Source organism: Erpetoichthys calabaricus, chromosome 8, assembly GCF_900747795.2.
Source record: "Erpetoichthys calabaricus chromosome 8, fErpCal1.3, whole genome shotgun sequence".
NCBI lineage: Eukaryota > Metazoa > Chordata > Cladistia > Polypteriformes > Polypteridae > Erpetoichthys > Erpetoichthys calabaricus.
In genome coordinates this window covers 177,400,005-177,422,817 of record NC_041401.2, presented here as the reverse complement: position 1 = coordinate 177,422,817, position 22,813 = coordinate 177,400,005, and the positions used below count along the sequence as shown (strand labels likewise).

General features: G+C 40.6%; 1 protein-coding gene across 1 annotated transcript in view; it reads right to left on the bottom strand.

The window, feature by feature from the left end:
* The window catches only part of LOC114656318 (glycine N-acyltransferase-like protein 3), a 63,778-nt gene extending 55,909 nt beyond the window's left edge, over positions 1–7,869 (bottom strand). The window contains exon 1 of the mRNA XM_051930219.1: positions 7,636–7,869. Coding sequence (XP_051786179.1) covers positions 7,636–7,869 — 234 coding nt within the window. The remainder of the gene's footprint in view (positions 1–7,635) is intronic.
* Positions 7,870–22,813: the final 14,944 nt, after the last annotated feature.

Sequence of the window (22,813 nt, the reverse complement as noted above, 5' to 3'; positions counted from 1 at the left end):
GTACCGCTAAACGGAACGCATGGCCGAGGTCGGAATGGGCGTACCAACTGGCTCCAATCTGAAGGGGATGGCGCAGAGGGCTTACTACGACTTAACTGAGGAGCAGGCTGCTGACTACAATGCTCTAAAAATGGAGGTTTTCAAATGCTACGCCGTATCTCCGGAGCAGCAGGCGAGAGAATGGAGGGAGTGGCAATTCGATCCCGAGAGACCATTAAGAACCCAGGGCTTTGAAGCTTGGGGAAAAGTCTGTTGCTGGCTAAGGCCAGATATAAATACCTCCCATAAAATGGTCGAGCTCCTGGTGTGTGAGACCTTTGTGCATGCCCTCCCTGAACATATCGCCCAGCAAGTCCGGAAGCATAATTTCGAGGATATGGATTCCTTGATTCAAATCGCGGAGCGTCATTGGGCGGCCTGTAAATCAGGGCGGTCGGAACAGTTTTCTCGCAGAACCCAACAGGTATGTGGGGCAGCCCCTGAGCCCACCCGACAAACTCCCGAACCTGCCGTCCATAAAAGGGACAGACCAGCTGTTCTTCCTCGCTGTTTCAAGTGTGGGGAGATCGGACATCTGTCTCCCAACTGTCATTACGAGCCTATGGCTTGTTCATTAGGAAAGGGAGAAAGGTATTGTGCCACAGTGACTAACCCTTTGTCTCTTCCATATACAGGTGCAGTTATTATAAATGGCAGGAAGGTAAGGGCGATGTTTGATTCTGGGAGTAACATTTTTATTGATTGCTGCCCGTTTCGTTTTACCGCAACAATGGACTAAAATTAAAACTAGTCTGAAGTGTATTCATGGGGACATCCGGTATTATAAAACAGCCAGATGTGTGGTGTCTGTGAACCAGAATTTAACTAGTATGGCTATGGCTATATTACCAGATCCCCTTTTCCAGTCATACTAGGAAGAGATTGGAATAAAATTACCAGCGGTAACAACGTAACTGTACCTAAGGAAAATTTGGGCTTAGTAATGGAGAATAATGCTCCGACTGCCTCCACGCCGTGTCCCACAGTAGCACGGACCGATACGGGTACCCAGTGCAAAGAAATCCATGTCCCATCATCCTCTGCGGGAGCTAATACAGTTAACGTGGAGGATGTGGAGGCAGAAGCCCCTCCCATTGAGGTCGAAAGAGACCCTATTCAAGATTTAACTGCCCAATTCTTATTAACACCATCATCTTTTAAAAGAGAACAGTAGAACGATGATTCCTTAAAATTCGCTAGGAATACCATAGTATCTATTGAAGGTTATACAAACCTAGAGAATTAAACTCCGATTTTATTGGCCGGGAGTTAATGAGGAGGTCCGGCGATTTTGCACTTCTTGTCCCGTGTGCCAACTTCGCCAGATTCCAAGAAGGACTAGAGCTCCTCTTGTTCCCCTTCCCCTTATAGATATTCCTTTTGAACGAGTTGGAATTGATTTCGTAGGACACCTAGAACCCTCGTTAAAGGGCTTTAAATATATTCTAGTCCTAGTGGATTATGCCACTCATTTCCCTGAAGCTGTTCCTTTGCGCTCAGCTAGTACAAAAAATATCGCACGGGAATTGGTAGGGATATTCGCTCGTGTTGGGATCCCCAAAGAAGTCTTAACGGACCAAGGTACTCCCTTCACTTCGGAAACGTTCAGGGAAGTCGCCAAATTACTCAGAATAAAACATCTGAAAACGTCTGTCTACCATCCCCAAACTGACAGGCTAGTAGAACGTTTTAATCAAACGTTAAAACAGATGTTACGCAAAGTAGTTAACAAGGATTGAAGAAACTGGGACCAGTTACTTCCTCTCGTTTTATTTGCTTATCGGGAAGTTCCTCAGACCTCTACGGGGTTTTCTCCTTTTGAACTGTTGTATGGAAGACAACCCAGAGGACTTTTGGATATGCTAAAAGAAGGTTTGGAAGAGGAGGTCCTCCCTACTTCAAAGATTCTTGAATATATCGCGCAATTACACAATAGATTGGAGAAAATCAGACCTATTCTAAAAAAGAATTTGGAAAAAGCACAAGCAGTGCAGTCACGTTATTACAATAGAAATACCACCATTCGGGAATTTGTCCCGGGTGATCATGTTATGGTATTAGTTCCAACTTCTCATTCAAAATTGTTAGCACATTGGCAAGGCCCGTATGAAATTAAGGAAAGGACTCGTAGACTATTTGGTTAAACAACCTAATCGTCGACCGTGTGAGTGCATATATTAATTTGCTGAAACCGTGGAAGGATAGAGATCTTGATCTCCCCTCCGGACAGCCTAGTTCGCTTTTTATGTCCTGTGCCCATCTTAATTTTGGTCCCAATTTGACGTATGAACAACGACAAGATCTTGAAAGGGCTATCTTGTCTGTACCCAAAGTTGTGGATGAAATACCGGGACTAACTGCACTGATTGTTCATGATATCATTACTGACCCTGGAGTGATTGTCAGAGAGAGACCCTATAGGCTCCCGGAAGCAAAGAAAGCGGAAGTAGAGTTGGAGATTAAGCGAATGCTAGAATTAGGGGTTATTGAAGAAAGTTATAGCCCTTGGTCTAGTCCAATTGTTTTGGTTTCTAAACCTGATGGGTCATGGAGGTTCTGTAATGACTTTCGTCGACTTAATCAGGTCTCTAAATTTGATGCGTATCCCATGCCACGAATGGATGATTTACTCGATCGGCTGGGGAACGCCCAATTCCTAACTACTCTTGACATGACAAAAGGGTATTGGCAAATTCCCTTAACGGATTCCGCTAAAGCAAAAACCGCTTTTAGTACACCCAGGGGACATTGGCAATACAGGGTTCTTCCTTTTGGTTTGCACAGGGCACCAGCTACTTTTCAACGTCTGGTAGACACACTGCTACGGCCTCACAATTCCTATTGTGCTGCCTACCTGGAGGACGTAGTCATTTATTCCGGCACATGGAAGGATCATGTATGGCAGGTTTAAACAATACTCATCACGCTGGCATCAGCAGGGCTTTGTATTAATCCGAATAAATGTTTTTTTGGATTAAAGGAAGCCATATATTTGGGCTACCTGGTGGGTGGGGGTGTTGTTAAACCACAATGTAATAAAACTGATGCCAACCTGAATTGGCCCCGTCCGATAAATAAGCGGCAAGTACAAGCATTTTTGGGATTGGCGGGTTACTATCGACGCTTTGTACCGCATTTTTCTGAAATTCCTATGCCCTTATCGAATTTAACAAGGAAACGAGCACCTTTAAAAGTGGTATGGGATGATTTGGTTGATAAGGCATTCAGTGACTTAAAATTGGCCCTTACGTCAGCACCTTTATTAAAATTTTATTAAAATCTCCTAACTTTTCTATTCCTTTTATTCTCCAGACCGACGCATCGGCCACAGGATTGGGTGCTGTGCTGAGCTAATGCGTCGACGGTGCTGAACACCCCGTTATGTATCTCAGCCGGAAACTGTTGGACCAGGAGACCAAGTACGCTGCGGTGGAGTGAGAAGCCTTGGCGATTAAGTGGGCTATCACGTCATTGAGGTACTACCTATTGGGGTGTGAATTTACTCTGGTGATGGATCATGCCGCTTTACAGTGGATGATTCTTCATTGGGAGTCTAATCCTCGCGTCACTAGCAGGTTTTAGATCTTCAACCTTATCGTTTTAGTGTCACTTATTGTAGAGGTTCCTTTCAGGCCAACACAGATGCTCTCTCCCGTGTCCATGACCTCTCGGTGCAGGTCGCCCGACCTGATGGGTCTGGGCTGGGGGGGGGGGGGGTCATGTCACACACGTGCGAGTTGGAGGCAGTCAAAGAGCCTAAAGGTGAGTGAATTATCGCGAGACAGAGGGTCATCACGTGGTACTTACCTGAATCTCTCTCATTCTACAGGAAGTCAGAAGAAAAATAAAGATCTCCATTTCTGGGTTCAAAATAGCCGTGATGACGTCACTTCCAGTCAATCCCAATGACGTCACTTCCGGTTCCACAATCCTCCACTTCTGTCGACTGATGACGCTGGTTCTGCTTCCTGTCTCCAATCGTCACTTCCTGCCAACCATTTCCTGTCCCATCATTCCTTGTCATATAAAAACTCCAATTTGTGTGTAGTAAAGTGTTCGCTATTCTTTACAAGTTACAAATCAGTTTCTTTATTATTGTCTGGACGACAATTTACTGGGACGGTCCCCAAACTTTTTCTGTGTTTTTGAAGTTTTGTTGTCTTCAAGACTGACTTTCACAGCAGATTCTCCTAAAGCCACTTCTCTAGGTGCACCACTATGGGCATGCACAAATACTTTATATGTGTGGAAGGCAAAGAACAAAATGCTGACATTGACCTGACTCTAAGCAAAAGCAGCCTTTGAATTAGTGTACATCAATTTCATATAGACAGGGGTGTCATTTGTCCTCTACAATAATTAACTACTTATACAGTGGGTGTAGGGCTCAAACTCACTTTTATATAATGATGAAACATCTGAAAGTGAACTAACAACAACTGAAAATCATAAGACATTTTCAGTATCAACATGTGAAGGTAACTCCAAAATGCAGGTCACAAAAATGTATTAAAAGCAAAGCCCATTATATAAAGTAACACCTCACTCACATGGGGCCAATTTAGAATCACACGTATCTATCATGTATGCCTTTGGGGATGTTGGAGGAAACTCCATCTTAACACGAGGAGAACTTGCTATCTCAACACAAATAAAGATCTAACACAGGATTTAAATACAGGACTCCGGATGTGTGATGCATGACCATCTTCCATAAAGTCTATTCCGATTAAAACTCAGTCTCAGAGAAGAACCCTGTGGCTTCATCTGTTAAGGTACGAAGGCTAACAGGAACATATCCTGGGAGGCTTCTTTTGCCTAACATTTCCGCCATGGGCAGCAGAAGGAACAAAAACAGTTAGAGACAGTCCACATTGGGCAGTTAAAGGAATCAAACATAAAGTATGGAAGGGAAGCAAAGGCAAGGCTGAGAAAGCCCAGTGAAAAAATTCAGCCAGCACCTCTGCAGCTCCTAAAGGCCCCATCACACAACATGATTTTTCTAGTGATACTCAGTTGTACACTTTATTTATATAATCTTAGTGAAAATGGGAAGAGCACTCAATAGTTTGGAAACATGAACCCATACTGGAAAGTTGTCTTTGTGGTTATGCTGTTAGCTATTCCCCACAATCCCTAGTTGTGTAATCTGACATCCTCAGGTGATGAGATCAGCGACAGCAGTCATCAAGTTTGACATTCCCTCTAACTGAAAGTTGTGTAATGTGACGCTAGCTTAATTCTGAGGTACTCCAGAAGAGGGAGGGGAAACCAGCTTGCACCACTGCAAAGGCTGATTGAGACATGTTTTCTCCTTTAGCTCAGAAGTTTGTTTTTTTTTGTTCACTGTTCATGGAAGACAAAGAAGGCACAGGTAATAGGAGCTCCCAGTTTTTTAATGTCTCATACTCCTTAAATGAAAAAAAGGGCTCCACTCCTGGGAACCTGTCCAGAAACTACAAGCACACACTTGGATGACTTAACCTCCGTGTTATGTCCTAGTGGAACTTGGACTAAAACTCCTACACCACAAGTGCACCAAAAATACGTACAAGAATGGAGGAAAATATGGAGGGATGAAAATAGGCAGCTTATTTCACACCAAGCTCCCTGTCCTATTTTTGTGGTTTGCAAACAAAATCATTTAAAAGGCTTTTTGCATGTAAACATAATATTCAGCTGACTCTTAGACCCTCTTTGAGTTCTCCTTAATGCCCCCAATCAGAAAGAAGGAGCTAACACATTATAACAAAACATATAACTCATCTTGTGGCTACTGCTGTTTGTTTGGTGTCAGCAAGTTGTCTCCCTCCATCCAACTAACTGGCTGACTGTTTGTCACTGACTCTAACTAAGGTCAAGTTTGTCTGTTATTTTTATACCCTTCATAACAGGTGCATAAAACAATAGTTAATCCATATCTATTAAGTGCCAAAGTTACCAAAGAGATTAATGATTTTATTTAGGCTTGTCAAATCCAATTAAATTGCTTTGATTTAGAACCTCACTTGTCCCTGGACAATCTTTTCCAGGATTATTAATAAATTATTTAATATCTGTTAAACCAAATCAAAATTTAATTATCTGGAATGCTCATGCCCAGGGGTCTTAGTTTCTTGAAACTTATGCACTGCCTGCAATAACGTAAGTGTCCAGGACAACTGAGGACATAGCGATGTTAATTACCTGTTGTGAGGGATGGCCGTGACACCCACAAGATGGAAGGACGGGGGGACAGCATGCACATGACACTGTCTCCCCCGGAACATTAAATGGCAGCCCTGCTGATTTGCAGCAGCGCCACGCATTTCCACAGGGCATCATGGGACTTGGAGTTTGTTGGTTCAGCCTTGTTGAACTCTATGGGGTGCTGCTGGGACTGGGGAGCCTTACTTAATGAGACTTTCACCTCACACGGAATTGCTTTTGGACCTCATGTATGGAACACCGGAAGTACTTCCAGGTGGTAGATTAAAGGTGCTGCCTGCCTCAGTTCCAGGAGCCAGAGTCGGGAGGAAGGTGGATGAAGCTTGTGAGGAGGAGTGGAGGAAGCAGTGACCAATGACAGAGAAAGACAACAGAAGACAAGGCATTACTGAGTGCTGTCTATTGCAGTACTTGTGGTGTGAGAAACGCTTACAGAGAAGAGTTTCACTCGAATAAAAACTCTTGTGCTTTCACACTTATGTCTGAGCTTGTTTGTGTTGAGTGTTTGGGAAGCTTGAGTGCCCCCTGGTGTCCACTGTACAATGGTCATCCCCTTTGAACTATATATCTCAAGGACTTGTTTTAATCTTGCATTGCCTGTGGTTCAGGGAGTGCAAGATCCAGACCATTGACCAGCTTCACTTTGGCTTACCTTATTTGACAAAATCACGACATGGGCGATCCTTTCTCAGCAGCAAATTAGGGGTGCTGTAATGCTGTAAGTGAGTCCACTACTTAGTGGGAAGTGCAGACAGATAGAGTTCATCAAGTTAATCACTTATTGGATTAAAATTTTTTCATAAATACTACCTGTACATATTTGAGGAGTCTGAGGCAAAACGTCACTAAGAAAAAATCGGGAGTGGTCTCCCCTAGACTTCTTGTATACTCAGTTATGGGGATGGATATTTGAGGAATAAATCACAAGACAATGATTATATTTTTATAACAGCAAATTAAGTCAAATTAATAATATATTGAACAATTATTATAAAATGAAACTTGAATAAATCGGACTCTGCAGCTGCATGAATAAAAAAGTACCACTTCCAGTTAGCGGAAATGGATTTCTATCTACTTTTGAGCTACATTTTGTACCTAATACTTCTTTGCAAAATTTGCTTGACCTAAGTGGAAGCGTACTCAAGTTATCGTGTTTACACACACACACACACACGCGCACACACACACACACACACACACACACACACACACACACAGACATAATTCCAAAAATGGTATTTTCTGACTCAGGGTGGTCTAAAATGTCAAGATTCATCAAAATCTCGAGGTGGAATTTTTGAATGATTACAATACTTTCCCTATACTTTGTATACAAGAAAGTAAAAAAGAGTCAAATTATATTAGAACGAAAACACTATATCTTACTGTTATCGAGTGTGGCAGTTCTCTTTGAAGAAGATGAGCTAAGGCTGATAGCTTTTTCATTGACTCCAGCAGAATCATAGTGAAGCGTAACAAGACACTGAAATCACTCTGATGTGTCACTGGTGAAAGAAGGTGTAGTTCCAGAGTGTGCCTGATGAAAGACAGGTCAGTTGATGGTGGCTCAGTAACCCTGCTGGAATATAAGGAGATGTTATGCTCAGTAAGAATACCCATCACAGGTTGTATATTATTTGCTGCTCTGTGAAGCCATTTATCAGCCTGTAAAATGCAGTAAGAGTGTCTATCCATACTATTTCAGGACCAATATAATAATAATTCATTACATTTATATAGCGCTTTTCTCAGTACTCAAAGCACTATCCACACAGGGAGGAACCGGGAAGCGAACCCACAATCTTCCACAGTCTCCTTACTGCAAAGAAGCAGCACTACCACTGCAATATATGCCAGTTTATGTTTGTGGGAAGCCATAGCCTATCCTGGCAGTTCTGAGGATAGGGCAGCAGCCAACTAGGAACATAGCAAGGCACATTTACTTAAATACCCATACCAGCTCATACCTGGTCACCTTATTTCCATCTGTTTTCTCAAGTTTTTTGTTCCAGATTACTGAAATAGGCTGCTGGATCCAGTCCTGGGTTAGCGTCCTCCATAGGTGGCTCAGCCTTCATCTAAGCCTTTGGAAGCCCAGTGTTTTACAGGAACAGAAAAATCCTGAATCTTCCCTTCAGTGGCAATGTGAAGGAAGTTATGGTGTCACATATTTTAAAAGAGAAGCTCTTCAATACAGATGCTCAAAACGTTCACACATGGCTTCAGCAAGTATAGAAGTATAGGCTGGCAGAAAATGAAGGGATAACAAGGCACTGGAGGTGGCAGAGTCTAGGCTAAGACAGGCGGCTTTAGCAGAAAAAAGGTGGCAATGGGATGAACTGGTCCAGAAGTGGAGACCTAAGGAGCCCTGCTGCCTCCCAGCTCCAGCAGAAGTAAGGGTTGAAGAGGCCCAGTCGCTGAGAGGGGTTTGCCTGTTCTCTCTGTGTCTGTATGGGTTTTTCTGTAAGTACTCTCATTTTCCTCCCACATCTCAAAGTTTTGAAAGTTGGTTTAACTAGAACATATAATTCTTTCCTGTATGAGTAGGAATAGCTGTGTACAATATATACCCTGTGATAGATTGATTCCCCATTCTGGGGTTGGCTATAGCTTTGCACATGAACCTAAAATTTTGAAAATGAATAAATGGATTGATTAATAAATATTTATAAATGTGCATGTAATGACAGACATACAGTTAGGTCCATAAATATTTGGACAGAGACAACTTTTTTCTAATTTTGGTTCTGTACATCACCACAATGAATTTTAAATGAAACAACTCAGATACAGTTGAAGTGCAGATTTTCAGCTTTAATTCAGTGGGGTGAACAAAACGATTGCATAAAAATGTGAGGCAACTAAAGCATTTTTTTAACACAATCCCTTCATTTCAGGGGCTCAAAAGTAATTGGACAATTGACTCAAAGGCTATTTCATGGGCAAGTGTGGGCAAGTCCGCCGTTATGTCATTATCAATTAAGCAGATAAAAGGCCTGGAGTTGATGTGAGGTGTGGTGCTTGCATGTGGAAGATTTTGCTGTGAACATACAACAAGCGGTCAAAGGAGCTCTCCATGCAGGTGAAAGAAGCCATCCTTAAGCTGCGAAAACAGAAAAAAAACCCATCCGAGAAATTGCTACAATATTATGAGTGGCAAAATCTACAGTTTGGTACATCCTGAGAAAGAAGGCAAGCACTGGTGAACTCAGCAACGCAATAAGACCTGGACGTCCACGGAAGACAACAGTGGTGGATGATCGTAGAATCATTTCCATGGTCAAGAGAAACCCCTTCACAACAGCCAACCAAATGAACAACACTCTCCAGGGGGTAGGCGTATCGATATCCAAGTCTACCATAAAGAGAAGACTGCATGAAAGTAAATACAGAGGGTGCACTGCAAGGTGCAAGCCACTCATAAGCCTCAAGAACATCTAAAAAAGCCAGCACAGTTCTGGAAAAAACATTCTTTGGACAGATGAAACCAAGATCAACCTCTACCAGAATGATGGCAAGAAAAAAGTATGGGGAAGGCGTGGAACAGCTCATTATCCAAAGCATACCACATTATCTGTAAAACAAGGTGGAGGCAGTGTGATGGCTTGGGAGTGCATGGCTGCCAGTGGCACTGGACACTAGTGTTTATTGATGATGTGACATAGGACAGAAGCAGCCGAATGAATTCTGAGGTGTTCAGAGACATACTGTCTGCTCAAATCCAGCCAAATGCAGTCAAATTGATTGGGCGCCGTTTCATGATACAGAGGGACAATGACCCAAAACATACAGCCAAAGCAACCCAGGAGTTTATTAAAGCAAAGAAGTGGAAAATTCTTGAATGGCCAAGTCAGTCACCTGATCTTAACCCAATTGAGCATGCATTTCACTTGTTGAAGACTAAACTTCTAACAGAAAGGCCCACAAATAAACAGCAACTGAAAGCCGCTGCAGTAAAGGCCTGGCAGAGCATTAAAAAGGAGGAAACCCAGCATCTGGTGATGTCCATGAGTTCAAGACTTCAGGCTGTCATTGCCAGCAAAGGGTTTTCAACCAAGTATTAGAAATGAGCCTTTTATTTCCAGTTATTTAATTTGTCCAATTACTTTTGAGCCCCTGAAATGTAGGGATTGTGTTAAAAAAACGCTTTAGTTGCCTCACATTTTTATGCAATCGTTTTGTTCACCCCACTGAATTAAAGCTGAAAGTCTGCACTTCAACTGCATCTGAGTTGTTTCATTTAAAATTCATTGTGGTAATGTACAGAACCAAAATTAGAAAAAAGTGGTCTCTGTCCAAATATTTATGGACCTAACTGTATGAGTGGATGTGTGAATTTAAATGAAATTCTGTTTTGAACAGCTTTAAAGCAAAAAAAACAGGCTAATTTCTCCCTATTAGCCAAGATATTATTGGTATTCATGGGTAGGCCCTGCACTTAGCAGTTTCACACAGCAGATGGTACTCTGTACAATAAATGGGACAATAAAAATAATAATAATAATAATAATAATAAATTTTATTTATATAGTGCCTTTCCCATGCTCAAGGTGCTTATTTAAACAGCAGGGTATATATAACATTGAGAACAAATATTTCTGCATAGAACATTAAACAAATAAATACAGGAGATACAAAGCATTAAATAGAATAAAAGACAATAAACCAGAGTAAAATAATAAATTCAATACTAAAAGAAAAGGCTGAACAAATAACATCATTTGTGATATAACAGACACTGAGCATCTGGACTGAGAGGTAAACTGAAAGAAGGGGCACTAATTTTAGGTTAAGTTAAAAGCCTTCCTGAACAGACGAGTTTTAAGTTGTTTTGTAAAGGAATACATTGAGTCAACTGATCTAATTAATTTAGGGAGGTCATTCCAAAGTCTGGGCGTTGTACAACTAAAGGCCCCCCTTCGACTGAGACTGCAAAATGTGAATCCCAGCTTACGCACTGTCTGTGTTGATATGTGCCAATGGGGCTGTTTCTATGAGTGATTTTGTTGTTCTCCATAAAGACATGTGTTGGGTCAGATTATCTGGAGAGTCTAAACTAACCAACTATGACTCAGTATGGTTGTGTCTGTGAATGTGCCCTGTGATGCTGTGATGTTCTGTCCGGGTTTTGCTTGTGCCTTGCGCCAGATGTTGCCGGGATAAGCTTTGACCTCTATAACCTTCAGTTGGATTAAGGGGGTTCAATAATGGATGAACAGATGAAAACACTGAGACAGTTATTAATATATTTTTATATTACATGTGCCAACTGAGTTTCAGCAGTGTTTGTTGCTGTCCACTGTCCAGTGGTATACTGTATCTAGCAGTTTAAGGTCCATGACAAAGGTCCAGACTTTGAGGGTGATTACTGCAGGGGCACTGTGTGCTGTGCGGGACTGTGTTGGGAACTGTAAATATTGTGAATAAAATGCGTGTGTGTGTGTGTTGGAACCATTGGTGTCTGCCAGTCTGTGTCTGGGCTGAAGCTCCACACAACATTATACAGTATGATCAATGCCAAATAAAACTGATACTCAGTCCTTTGCTGTGGTAATGGTAAAGATATAACACACAATGAAATAGTTTTACAAATTGCAATCCTCTTCCATCTAATTGCGAAAATGCAATTGGACATCAAAATCAGGAATACAGTAGTCTACCAATGAAGCATAGATACTCGGTGTACCTCTGTAACCACAATATTTTTTAACTGACTTCCCTCAGAAGCCAAATTCTGATGATCAGTCACTCACCTCTGCTTTCAAAGAAAAAAATGGCAGTTTTTAAAGAAACCTAGTTCTCAACATTGCATAATAATTAACATTATCAGTCACATATTTGTACATACCGTTGGACTCGGCCTGCACTTGCTCAGGGGTCTTGTTGTTTGAATAATTGATTACATATAGTTAGTATTAACCCCTTCGATGTGACACTCCTAAATCATCACTGATGCAGCCAGTTGGTTTTTAGAAATCTCATAATTAGTCTAATGAAGGTCACCTGTTTGTAGTCAAGGAGTTTGCTTGGACCAGCTAGTGGCAAGTCAGTATGGTGGCCTAACACTCCAAGCAACTCTGGGAAAGGTTGACTGAAAAGCACAAGCCACAAGATGTGGATATACGAAAATATCCTATGGAGTCCAGTTTAATCTGCCATGAAGAACTGGAAAGGAATGGAATGGGTGGCTTCTTTGACTTCTTAGACAAACTCTTTTTGGCTTCTTTTGCATTTTTGTGCAAATTTTGTGTATTTTTGCAGTATAAATAAATATTCTTATTTTTAATGATTTTGCTTTGGTTTTTTTGGTCATCTATGTGGTGAAGGCTAGGGGGTACTAAAGAGCCCCCAAACCCCAAACAAGATCACACAAAACACAGTCCTAGATTGAAATAAAGTGATTTCATTACAAAACACCTTGAACCAACAACAGACATGTGTTTCTTCTCTCGGTCTCTCCCTCTCTCTACACCGCACTGCTACTCCTGCGGTTGAGTGTTGCCTATCTCTGCTTTGAACTCTGACTCGCTTGGACAAGGCAGTGCATCTGTTTTATTGAGGACCCAGGAGTACTTCCAGTGACGTGACATAGCCAGTTGGAAACACTTCCGGGTTATGAGAAAGCCAGGGAGATCCTCTCATGGCAGTGCCCTCTGTCATCTGCCAGGGATCCCCACAGGGCTAATCCTCTGGACTCTAATTCCCATGCAGCCCTGCGGGTGTCCAAACTGGGAGTTTATATGAAGGACGCTGCACCTATTAAAGTGGGGGATGAACTTCTCCCTGTCATGCTCTCCTGCCAGTTCTTGTAATCTTCGGGCATCACACCCCGGACGGAGATCATAAGGCATCCTGACTGGCTATTGCTCCCATTTAGTCTATCCTTCTATTATGGCATCCCAGCTGGGTAAGGATTCCACCCTAATCTGGTACAGGACACCCAGCTGTCCTCTGGGGCATCTGCAATGTGTATTTTTGCTTTGGGACATTAAAGATAGTTTGAATTTTTGACACCAAAAACCCTTTTTAGGTCCATTCAGGTTGAAGCCAGACAGAAGAGTATTGGAGTCAGGCTGCCTTAGGTTAAGCCTTTTCTGGGCATGTTAGGTAGGGCCCTGGCTGGATTTACGGGTCTTTCACAGGCCTCATACCATTTTTCATTTTAGAGTGCAATCAATTCATGACAAATAACTAATATTACTTAAGAAATGTTTCATTTTCTGTTATTGTTTGCCATGAAGTCATGCAACCTGTGCTAGGTTATGCTAAACTGACACTGTTAGGGCCTGGTAATGTCTGTTCTACAGCCTCAGACTACTTGCCACAAGTCTGACGTGACTAACTGCCTGCACATTCGCATACCAGCACCTGCATCCTTCACTTCAACACACAGTGTTTGTAATTTCATCATTAATTTATATAGTGCTTTTAACACCATTCTGCCTCATCGACTGGGGAAAATATTCAAGTCTTTACATCTTGTTGCCCTCACAATCTCCTAGATCATAGACTACCTGACCAAGAGACGGAAATTTGTGAGGCTCAGTTTGTCATCGACAAGGAGTCCTAAAGCACATAAGTCCAAAAATGCCCACTACAGATCCCATCAAAATTCCTGGTTAGACACAAAAAGGACCTCATAGAATCTTAATAAAATAAATAATTATTCTTCACAGAAAAAGTTCTTTAATAACAATGAAGCTCTGTGGAGCACAAAGGCAATAGGATTTGCCCAAAACAATCAAACAATCCTATACAAGCAAAAGTCCCAAAATCAAGAAACGCTGAAAAACAGAATGAAATTATTTTGCCAGTCGTTATTCAGGGGAGGATGTGAAAGTGGTACAGAGCTACAAGGACCTGGGGGTTTACATGAACAGCATACTGGATGGTGTGACAAGACCATGATGGCCAGAGCAGACTGGACTTGCCAAGAAGACTCAGGTGTTTTGATGTATGTAGCAATCTGCTGGAGATGTTCTATCAGTCCATAGCAGCCAGTGTATTGTTCTCTGCTGTGGTCTCTTGTGGAAGCAACTTGAGCTCAAAACATGCACAATACCCAGACAAACCCATCTGGAAAGCCTGCTTCGTCACACAGCCAACCTTGAACACAATAAAAGCTGTTGTAGAAAAGAGGATTTTGGCAAACTTGGATAGCATCATGAAAAATTCCCTCCATCTCCTCCTGGAGCACTTTTAGCCACGGGCTCATTCCACCACAGAGTGCTAAGAAGCACCTCTGGGGGTCTTTTCTGCCCACCGCAATCAGGCAATTCAATGCTTCCTCCCAATGTCCCAAATTAAATGCTGACACCCTTTAAGTTTATTTTGCAATTCTGCACAGAAATTCTAGACAAAAAAATAGCAACCCTGTATAAAAATGGGAATAGCTGAAGAAGAAGAAGAAGAAGAAGTGGAAGGTAGGTATGCTCCAACGTCAAACATTGGCACTGTATCTGATCATGTTCAGTTCTGACAGGAGAGTGTCCCCCACATGGGATGAAGAGCATGTGATATATCTGCTCATCTGCCAATGAGCAGCCACCCTCTAAAACACACGTAGCTGAGATCTCTCTGTCAAAAACAACAAACGTTACTCTTTAACAATCTCTAGATAATAATGTCTGCTGATCAAACAGGTATCGCTAGCTAAGTGGAGGCAAGGTACACTTCAACACGTTGTGAGAGGTAGAGCGACTCGAATGGAGGCTGGCGCGTGAGTGAGGAGGGCCCCACGTGGCTCCCTACTCCTGAGGTCCCACCTCCCCCTCCCCTCGGCCCGCAGTCTCTCTCTCGGATTTATGTGAATAAATCAGTGCCGCAACTGAACTATGATACTTAGCGAGATGAGAGAAGTCGCAAAATCAACCGGAATGTTCAAGCAAATTATAGAAAAAACCGATCTAAATCCGTTAAGTAGTTCTCTCATGAAAGTGGACAGACAGACAGACATTGGATTTTATATACTGTATAGAGAGAGATTAATTGATTGTATCATTTGTCCTATAAGTCTGTATCTTTGTTTTTATGCACTTGCTGCTGTATGGATCTAAATTTCCCTTTGGGATTAATACAGTTTGTTTATCTAATATAATGTAATTTATGCTATTCACTGAAAATTTAAAATCTATCCTTTTTAAAGGTATCTCGTGTGTAATCCATGCTTCTTAGTGCTTCTTAGGAGTTACTGACAACAACATTGATATTTTCTAATGGTTGGGGACTACGCCATTATCTACTTACAGTGGAAACTGAAACAGATGTGCTGTGTGAAGAGTGTATGCTTGTTATGTTTTATAACTAATTCAGTCTCGGCCACACAGCTTCATTCAGTTCAGTTCAATTTATTGTCCTTTAAAATCTAGTGGCAATAAAATGTCTGTGTTGTCAACCCCATTGATGTATAAATGTAGTGACAATATAGTCCATGGCTTCAAGACACAGCATGGCAAAGGTTATATCCTATGACAGTGCCACATTTGAAGTCACTGAGCTCTTCGGTGCAACCCATTCTACTGCCAGTGTTTGTCAATGGAGATTTCATGGCTATGTTCTTGACTGTTAGCACCTCTTATCAATGGATGCAGCTGAATCACCTGAACTCAATCATTTGGCTGCATAGTGTAAACATATTGGGCAAAAAGCACTCCCTAACTGCTTATATTAGAAAGAAAGATCAAATGACTGAAGACGTACATCCAGGAAAAGCCCCAAACCCAACCTTTGTATCTATTTCAAGCACCTGAAGCCAACATGTTGCAAACAGAAGCAGCTGCTTTCTCCCATTGGGCCCATGGAAACAGCACTTGAGTTATTAATTCTTACAACAGAGAGCTCTTGATTTTGTTGGCAAGAGGCTCTGCACCAGTGATGCTGTGCTGTATTTTTTATTGAGTTTCTCAATTTATACACAATACTCTCAAACTGAACCCACAAAAATAAAACAGCATCACAGCCATAGCCCACTAGTTAATGCTGATGGACTCACCAACCTAAACCAACATGCTGCTTTAACTTATATATATATGTGTATAATTAAGAACAAGTACAAATGACTGAATATAAGATGTTGTAAATGTATACTTAATTGAAAATAATGGTATACATTTACCATAAGCATCATATTTAACAGTGAATAACAATAGTCACTTTTAACTTGATAATGAAATCTACATAAACCTACATGTAAGTGGACAAGGGCTATTGAAATGTAATTCTCCCTCTGTGATGTGATGGTAATGAATGTAATTTTTTCAGTTCCATTACCCTTTCATATATACAGTAAATTTCTTTTTTTCTATTGTTGGTATTTTATTAATATCATTAGTCTATGGGATACATGCAAGCAAGTGTTTCAGTTTACAGTAATAATAAACGTGAAATTTACTCCATATATTCCCAAGAATCTTTACAAGAACTGCTCACATACACCTATACAACACTACAGAAGGTCACCTTGAACTTGAGCTACATATAACATAATTTCCACCTTAATGAAAGGACAAGTGTCTGTGTATCTGTGTGTCTGTCTGGTTGCTACAGTATGTATCTGTTATATGCAATTGGGTTTGTGATTTGTAAAAGCTCCTGCCTTGTGCCCTGTGTTGGCTGGGATTAGCAGCAGACCCCCGTGACCCTGTGTTCGGATTCAGCGGGTTGGAAAATGGATGGATGGATGGATTTGTAAAAGCAGTGCTAATGTTTGTGATGCACCATCTGCTGGCAAGAAAAATGCAATGCATTTCATTACTACAACTCTTTGTGTATTCCATCTGTTGGAATGACAAATGCAATGTATTTAATCAATACATGCATTACAAAATGCATTGCAATAGATGGTGTGCTGCAAACGTTAATACTGAACACACTGAGGTCTATGTTGATTGCTTAGGTATAGACCCACCTTAGATGGGCAGCACAGCTAGTATTGTAATAATCTTAATTCCTTAATGCAAATCCCCTTATACAATTTAAACATTTATCAGGCACTTCAAAATAAGTGTTCTTATACACTCTCTGAAGTTGAAGAAGTGACCCAACTGAAGTGATTAAGATTATAAAGGGATTTGCAATGGTGGATCCCAGATATTACATTTAAATGAATTCCTCAGCAAGAACATGGGGACATGTTTGGAAACTTTTTAATGGCAAATTTCACACAAATACTAGAAAGTGCTTGTTCTCAACATGGAACCATAAATACACTGAATCAATTACCAGGTAGTGTGGTGGAGAGTAGGACTTTACGTACCCCGAAATCTCAATTTAATGCTATTTTGGGGAATCTAAATGAACAGGATTGGTGAACTTGTTGGGCTGAATTCCTGTTCTCATCATGACTGTTCGAATGTGAACCACTGCTTCTGCAGAAGTCACAGCTTCTTCTCTTGAACTTTAGACGCTGTCCACAGTGCTTCAGCTCTGACTAACTGATGTTCACCTCTCTGCTTATTACAGACATGCTGATGTCCTGTTGAACCTGAGTTTTTCACCTTTGCTATGTTTTATGCCTTGCTATAGAGAATTTTCTAAACCCTTAGAACTCTTCACTCAGTTAAGAAATCTGTTTAAAATGACTAGCCCTGGGCCCTTTCCTATAATTTGCTATTTCTCTATATTTTGCCTCGTTCCTATGCTTGACTTCATTTTCCTAATTTTAAGCTCTCATTCTTTGTTATTCTCTGTAGTTGCACACATGCTTTCTGTCCAGAGTCTACCAAACTTTACTTACTAAAGAATCATTTTTGTTCTTTGTGGTGGTCACCTGTTTTTCTATATCATTTGAGTTGCAAAACAAAACGATATTACCAGACGGCTTTAAGTCAGTCAGTCAGTCAGTTAGTCATTATCCAACCCGGTATATCATAACACAGGGTCACGGGGGTCTGCTGGAGCCAATCCCAGCCAGCACAGGGTGCAAGGTAGGAACAAATCCCGGGCAGGGCATCGCCAATGCACCTAACCTGCATTTCTTTGGACTGTGGGAGGAAACCGGAGCACCTGGAGGAAACCCATGCAGACACAGGGAGAACATGCAAACTCCACATAAGGAGGACCCTTGAAGCAAACCCAGGTTTTCTTACTGCGAGGCAACAGCGCCACCACTGCGCCACCGTGCCACCCAGGGCTTTAAGTATGAGATTAAATGTTCATTTTCATAGATGTGACGATTGTGGCTTTTCAGTGGACATCAGACATCTTATTAAAGATTGTGCTAGGCTAACAGCAGACATAATGATACAGTGAAAGTAACACCAAAATATGGTAAAGTTAATTGCAATTAATTTAAATTTGGAAACAATGTGTGTGGTGCTGAGACTCACTTTATTAGCTGTGTAACTGTTTTGTGGTTACCATTGTGAATATTTTTTGGGTCATGTTATTTTTCAATAAGTAATGACATCAAAGTGTCCTCAAGCATGTGATTTCACTCAAGACTGATTTTCAACTGATTATCAGTTTTGTCACATTTCACAATAAATAATCTTGCCTTTGTGGCGTTGAGGTATTACATTTTCATAAAATTGTATGGAGTGCCTGGCCTGATGTCTGGGAATCTTTTGTATTGGACAAGAGAGCAATATCTTGTCATTTTATTGCCTGCCTAATCAAGACATTGGCTGCATGGGAAGGGGGTGGAGCCTATCCCAGCTAGCATAGGGCACAAGGCAGGGACAATCCTGGACAGGTTGCCAGTCCATCTTAGAGTAAACACATACACACACACACACACCAAACACGCACATTAGGGCCAATTTAGCATTGAAAATTCATCTAACCTGAATGTTTTTGGACATGTTGTGATTGGTGAATCATTGATAAAGTGGATATAAATTGTCATCCATCAAGGACCACATTTACAGCAGATATTTCAGATGCAGAATCCTGATGTTGAATTCAGAACGTTCTCAATTAAAGTACTCATTTTCTGGAGTAATTATGGGCTATTTTTTCTTGCAGTCACATGTGCACATTCAAAACGTAGGGCATGTGCCTCACCAACGATTCACCAGTCTAGAACTCACTAGAGCCCACCCTCTCAACTGTGACGGGTTTTCACTTCATTGTGTTTTTAATGCTGCATGTAAAGTCATTGATAAATAAGTGAAAAAAATCATTAGATAAATATGAATGAAATAAGCAACAAAAACATTATATGAAACATTTAATTATTTTTGCCAACATACTATTGTGCTTTTATTTATTTATTTCCACAATTCACATTTACATTTATTTATCTGTTTCATTTTGTCCATTATATCTAACCCACTGCAATGTCCAAGAAAAGAAAAGCAAGATGGAACATATGATTGTGATGAGCGAGAAGTGTCTGTGCCTCTTGTCTGTCAAGAAAATGTGGCAGTAGTTGTTTCTTGATATATTCCGATGTGATTTCTTTATATAAAGTGTTATTTATGTCCCTCAATAAAACCTCTGGTTTAATTGTGAATGTCACATATGGAGTATTTTGTAAATTTTAAAATAAAGTCATTCATTAATAGAATTTATAGTGCTAATGGAGTTCAAATGGAGAGTAATATTAAAGGTGGCAGCTTTAATCTTTAATCAATCTAAGCTTGCAATCTGCATGGTCTTCCTGTGTCTGATACCCTGCTTTTCTTCCCATATTCGAAAGATGTGCATGTTGGGTTAACTGGGGAAAATAAGTTGATGACATATCAGGGAGTGTGAGTGCATGCAGCAATGTGCTCAGGTCATGTACTAGTACCTCATTCAGAGTTGGTTCCTACCTTAAGCTTGATGTTAGTGTGATGGGCACCAGACCCCTCAAACCTGGAATAGGTTAAGGGATTTGATAATGGCTGTTGCGTAACAGCTGAGACAAAGGACTTGATACCTCAAGGCTATTGTTTTTGTTTTTGCCTCTCACTCACTGTGTGACCCTGATCAACAGCATGTGCTCTAACCATAAAACATATTCTGTGAACAGTTCTATTGTATCCTGGTCTTGTAAGCCAAAAAGCATCAGCCAACTATATTGTATAGTAATACATGGATGAATACATTTCAGAAATAAATTTTAGTTGTTCATTCATGTTAGTTATTCCAAAATGTAGTTTTTGACTATTAGGAACTGACTGAAGATCTCGGACCATTCAATGTGAAGAATATGTGGGAGTAGAGGGTGACTACATTTACTGTAGCTGGATCACTATTGAATTTTCAATTTTGCCACCTACGTTTTGTATCTTGGTATTTGCTGGAGGCCGCAGCTCCCTTTTTCAGCTAGTCGCTAATGGGATGAGGCCACGGTAACCAAACTCCAGCAATATAACTCTTTGTAGTGATGAATTCCTGGCGTTTTGCGCATTTATTTTTACAGAAGCGCTGATGCACGAGAATCCAGTAAATTACTGCATGTTGGCTGCTCCAGCACTCTGCTGCACTGAGTGACCACGCAGAACTGCATTGACTTTGTCCTCAGCTATGTACAGCATGTGAGTCTGCGGTTCTGACCTCCAAAGGCAGAGCAGCTATGTATCCATAAAGTGGTCCGTGTCTATCTATCTATCTATCTGTCTATCATATAGTGCCTATCACATCTTTCTATCTGTGAATCATCACACACAGAAATCTACATATAAGTCTTTTAGTGACATGCATGATCTGTATTCTAGTTATTTTATTAATTTATGTATGTGGCACTTGTATCTTCTGGCGACACTGTGCCCATCATTTGCACAATGAAGGTTACATATCTCTCCACACATTCTTTTGGCTTCATTCATCTTGAAAGCACATCGCCATGAGCTTCTTTCTTTTGTACTGATACACGGATACTGTGTTGCAGTAAGTCACAATCAGCTCTGCTCCGATGTGAACAGTTGCTGATGCCTGCAGTTTAGTGGGACAGGGACATTCTGCATCACCTTACTAAATTCATAAACACCTGAGTAAGGAATAATTTGACTTCTCCAATGAAGACATGCAATCACTCACTTTAGCTCTTAATTTCTAACTAGAATGAATTTAATTTTTAAAAGAAAAACTACTTTTAAAATGATTCAGTACATAATGTGAAAGTTTTAGGATTTGCAAAGTATACCACTTAAACAATAAACAGTTGTCTCTCCCTACAATTGCATAGCATGAACCTTTCCTGTCACTTTAAATGTACGATTATATAAACCATTGGGCTTCCTTCATGTAAAACACACTCACTGACTATATAAATGAAATAGTTATAAATGTTGCCGATTCTTAGCCACCCAGATGTTTCTTGCTTGCCTGAAATTTTTTTTGCCTTGTGTGGAATACAGAAAGCTGTGTTTTTGACAACCTTGATCTGGATTTATCTCAATATCCAAAGCACAGCATGAATATTTTTCTCAATAATCCAGAATTTTAATTCTCCAAAATCAAGTGGAAGCATTTAATTAAATGAAGGACTCATAGCTCCTGATTTGATAAAGCAACTCACAAGGCTCATATGTGAAAATGCTGGCCTTGCCTTGTATTTTGAAATTGTGGTTGGCATGGCTAGGAGACAATACCTTGGCAACTTTAAAAAGAAGGTGCTGATTATTGAAATATGTTTAGGGCGGGGGGCATCAAAGACAGCGAAAATGGCTCAACATGCTGATTTTCATAAAAAAAATGGTGTCTAAGGTCATGTAAATGTGGGAATCCAAGCAAAGGACATCAGCAGCAGAAACTGGATGCAGTGCTGATGTGATGAGCAACTCAGCATCATTTTATAGCAAATTTTTTGCAGACAAAAATTTTATTTGCATCCAGACATTAAAGGATCTTGATATTAGTTAATGGCCTGGGGTATATTTTCCCATAAAGGTATGGGTAGAGTCATCACAAGGACGACAATTATGTATTCGTCACTACTTTACAATTATGACAACTTTTATCTCCTTTTTCCCAACATGTATTTATCTCCACTCCTTCGCCTCTCAGAAGCTGTGCCTTTCAGGTTGACCATGCTTCTGGTCAGAGAACACACATTCCTTTCACCTTGTAGGCTAAAGAGTATGATCATGGACTCTTCTACATGCCTTGACTTTTATAGTCACTGTGTCTGAATCAGATTGTTCAATAATGGAAGATCTAGAAATGTTGTTTGAGAAAGACTTCTGCAAGTCCTTTAATTGGACATAACTTGATTGAATTTCCTATGCTAGAATTGGTGATTGATATTTGCTAAATTACAGATGCTAGCAGACTGTACATAGCTACATGTATGTTCATTAGTTATATGAAGCTGGACATGCAGCAGTTGACTGCAGGAAGAGTACACCATGGACAGGTAATTTTTAGAGAACACAGCCATGATAGATAGATAGATAGATAGATAGATAGATAGATAGATAGATAGATAGATAGATAGATAGATAGATAGATAGATAGATAGATAGATTTGAAAGGCACTATATAATAGATAGATAGATAGATAGATAGATAGATAGATAGATAGATAGATAGATAGATAGATAGATTTGAAAGGCACTATATAATAGATAGATAGATAGATAGATAGATAGATAGATAGATAGATAGATAGATAGATAGATAGATAAGGGTACTATAT